The 3,043-nt window shown below is 59.9% G+C and overlaps 1 protein-coding gene across 1 annotated transcript in view; it reads right to left on the reverse strand.

Annotated features, from left to right (window-relative positions):
* The window catches only part of ABCA2 (ATP binding cassette subfamily A member 2), a gene marked incomplete at its 3' end in the record, with an annotated part of 22,337 nt that overhangs the window by 2,294 nt on the left and 17,000 nt on the right, over positions 1-3,043 (reverse strand). Inside the window, 7 exon segments of the mRNA XM_029086277.1 lie at positions 202-343; positions 660-838; positions 942-1,059; positions 1,224-1,356; positions 2,158-2,281; positions 2,512-2,659; positions 2,930-3,043. The exon segment at positions 2,930-3,043 is cut by the window's right edge and continues 17 nt beyond it. Coding sequence (XP_028942110.1) covers positions 202-343; positions 660-838; positions 942-1,059; positions 1,224-1,356; positions 2,158-2,281; positions 2,512-2,659; positions 2,930-3,043 — 958 coding nt within the window.

Genomic DNA, 3,043 nt, shown 5'->3' on the forward strand with positions numbered 1-3,043 from the left:
CCCTGGAATGGCCCCGAGCATCAGTGGGGGCCTGGGAATGAATGTGCCCAGTCCCAGCACCCCCTGTGGGCACAGCGCTGGGGTGGCACTGCCATCAGGGCAGCAGTGCTGACTCCGTCCCTGCTGGTGCCCAATGATTTGCTGTCCCCAAGGCACAGTGACAGCCCTCCAGCACTGGCACCGGCCCGCCCAGAGCCCTACCCGCTCCTCGTCCTTCCAGGGGATGCCACGCAGGCGGGTGTAGAGCTCCAGGTGCTCCTGGGCTGTCAGCTCATCGAAGAGCGCATCAAACTGGGGGCAGTAGCCCAAGCTCTGCTGGACCTGCAGGAGCTCCTTCAGGATGCTGTGGGAGGGGACAGAGGGGCTGTGGGGAGAAGGAATTGCCTCTTACAAGCACCCAGTTGTTCACTCCCATTTCCCGTCCCGTTATACTGGAGCATCTTCTACCAGGTAACCCACCACAGGCAGCCTTGGCCCAGAGCCAGTGTCACTTGCCACCACCCAGATGCTGGTCAGCCCAGGACACAGGGCTGCAGAGTCCCACGGAGCCATGGGGGCAGACTCAGGCTGCTTTATCCTGGGAGACGCTCAAGCAGACCCCATCCCATCCCCAGGACAGCGGGCAGTCCCCACCTCCCGCCCAGCCCATGCCCCCCAACCTGTGCCCGTTAACGAAGGCCTCTCCGCCTGTGGTGCTCTCGTCCCCTGTCAGCATCTTGAAGGTGGTGGTCTTGCCCGCACCATTGACACCCAGCAGCCCAAAGCACTCCCCGGGTCGCACGCCCACACACAGCCGGTCCACAGCCAGGATACGCCCAATCTTGCGGGACTTGTACACCTGGTGGGGCAGGAGATGGGGGGGCTCAGCCTGCCGGGAAGCACCCAGACCAGCCCAACCCCCATCCCCTGATGGGACAGCTCTGAGTGTCTCCTTGGTGCACCTTGGTGAGGTTCTCGATCTTCAACATGTCGTTGTCGGCATCGCCGCGCAGAACACGGTGCCGCTCGTTGGCCACATCGATGTCATCCTCAATGGGTTTGGTGGAGACGGGCAGACGCCTGTGGGAGGGCGCACGGGGCCGGGTGGGGATGGAGGCACCAGAGCTGGGGATGGGCAGCTCCCAGCTCACACCCACTGGAGAGGCAGCCCTGAGCTAAGGGGTCCTGACCACAGAGCTCTTTCCCCCGTGCCAGCCTGCCCCCCGCTTCCCGGCCACACTCACTGGGGCTTGCGGAAGAAGTTGTACTGGCACATTATGGTGATGAAGAAGCCGACAAAGCCTTCGATTGTCATGGCAACGAGCCCCCGTGTCACGATGTCCCATTCAAAGGGTGATTTCATTTTATCAAACTGCCCTGAGTGGGAAGAAGAAGAGACAGCAGCTGGGGCCACCTTCCCATGGGGACAACCTGGTCATACATCTTGAGCTGGCCTGTGACAATGACACATCCAGCATGAACCCAACCGAGAGTGAGTGTTGGATGGATTTGTCAGATCCTGCCCCACAACTGCCCCTCATGGTGCCCATGGGTTATATATGGAAGCCGCTTGAGCAGCAGAGAGCAGCCAGAGCTTTTTGAGGCCAAGCTGAAGCTGCAAGTAGCAAAAGGCTCATTTTAGCTGAGCAGAGCAGCCCTGCAAGCAAGAGAACATGTCTGGAAGGAAAGGACCCTTACAGTCCTCATTCCTCATATAAGGACAGCCCCATCATAGCCTATCACACTCCACCATGGCCCACCACAGCCCCACCACAGCTCCACGATGGCCCATCACACTCCATTTTGGCCCACCATGTTCCACCATGCCCCAGTATCGCCCCACCACAGCTCCACCATGGCCCCACCACAGTCCCACCACAGGCAATGTGCAGGAACGCCCATCTCTGCCAGGGCTCACAACCTCCTCTCCCTGTGGGGCTGCTGTTTGGGATGGCCCCAGGAACCGTTTTCAGCATCACCAGCACCACGCCATGGCTGATCTTCAAAGATGTCTCTTCTTGTGCCTCAATCTAGTTCACAGCCCCTGGCTCTTTGCTCCAGGATTCTCATGGGCCTCAGGAAGCCCCACAGGGCAGGTGGAGGGGATGTGCCAGCACCATGGTCCCCCACAGCCCCACATGCCCTAGAGCAAGGACGGGAGGGAACAAGAGGCCATACCGATCTTGGCATAGTATTCATTGATGTACTCATTGTAAGCCATCTCCATCAAGCCATGGCCCAGGTTGTAGTTAGGGAATACAAGGAAGCAGCTCTTCAGGTAGCTGTTCACCACCTTCAGATCCTGTGGGGACAGGCAGAGAGGACATGACCATCAGAAACACCCGAGGACCGTGAGTGCAGGATCAGGATCCCCACCAAGATACAGCCCAGACAGGTCTCATAGCTGAGCCTGCTGGGAGCATGAGTCTGGAGCAGAGACCTCCTGAGGTCCCTCCTAACCTGAGCTGTCCCATGGCCCAAAGGCAGCTTCTCCCTTCCTGGTGGCCCCAGGCAGAGCTGCGAATCCCATACCTTGTCGTGCTCAAAGAGCTGCAGCAGGAACGTGGCAACAGTGGCCGTGATGCCGATAAAGAGGTTGATGACGATGAGGAAGACGTAGGCAGAGCTGGGCACCTCAAACCAGAAGGAGGCAGGGTACATGATGGGGGTGATGGACCAGCTGGGGAGGCAAGTGGCAGGAGTGCACTTCAGTGTGGCAGGAGAGGGACCAGGCAGTGCCAAGTGTTGAGCCTTAGATTCGCCCATCGCCCAGCCCCGTCCTCCCCAGGCTCTCCCAACCCCAGCCCTTGCAGCCCACCAGCCATGGGAGCTCCAGAACATCAGCCAGAGGGGCAGCCCCGGGACCAGATCCTGCCCACGGAGCCACAGTGCAGATGGGGCACTGGAGGGACCCACCAGTGCATCCTGACCATCCCTCCAAGCAACGTACCCGTAGAGCAGGAAAAGGGAGAGGACAGCAGGGAAGTTGGTGGGAGAGGTGTACGCCGGGAGGTCGAACACGAACAGGATGATGATGCAGCACGTAGCTGGGACCAGGTAGTTC

Source organism: Antrostomus carolinensis, unplaced genomic scaffold, assembly GCF_000700745.2.
Source record: "Antrostomus carolinensis isolate BGI_N321 unplaced genomic scaffold, ASM70074v2 scaffold27528, whole genome shotgun sequence".
Taxonomy (NCBI): Eukaryota; Metazoa; Chordata; class Aves; order Caprimulgiformes; family Caprimulgidae; genus Antrostomus; species Antrostomus carolinensis.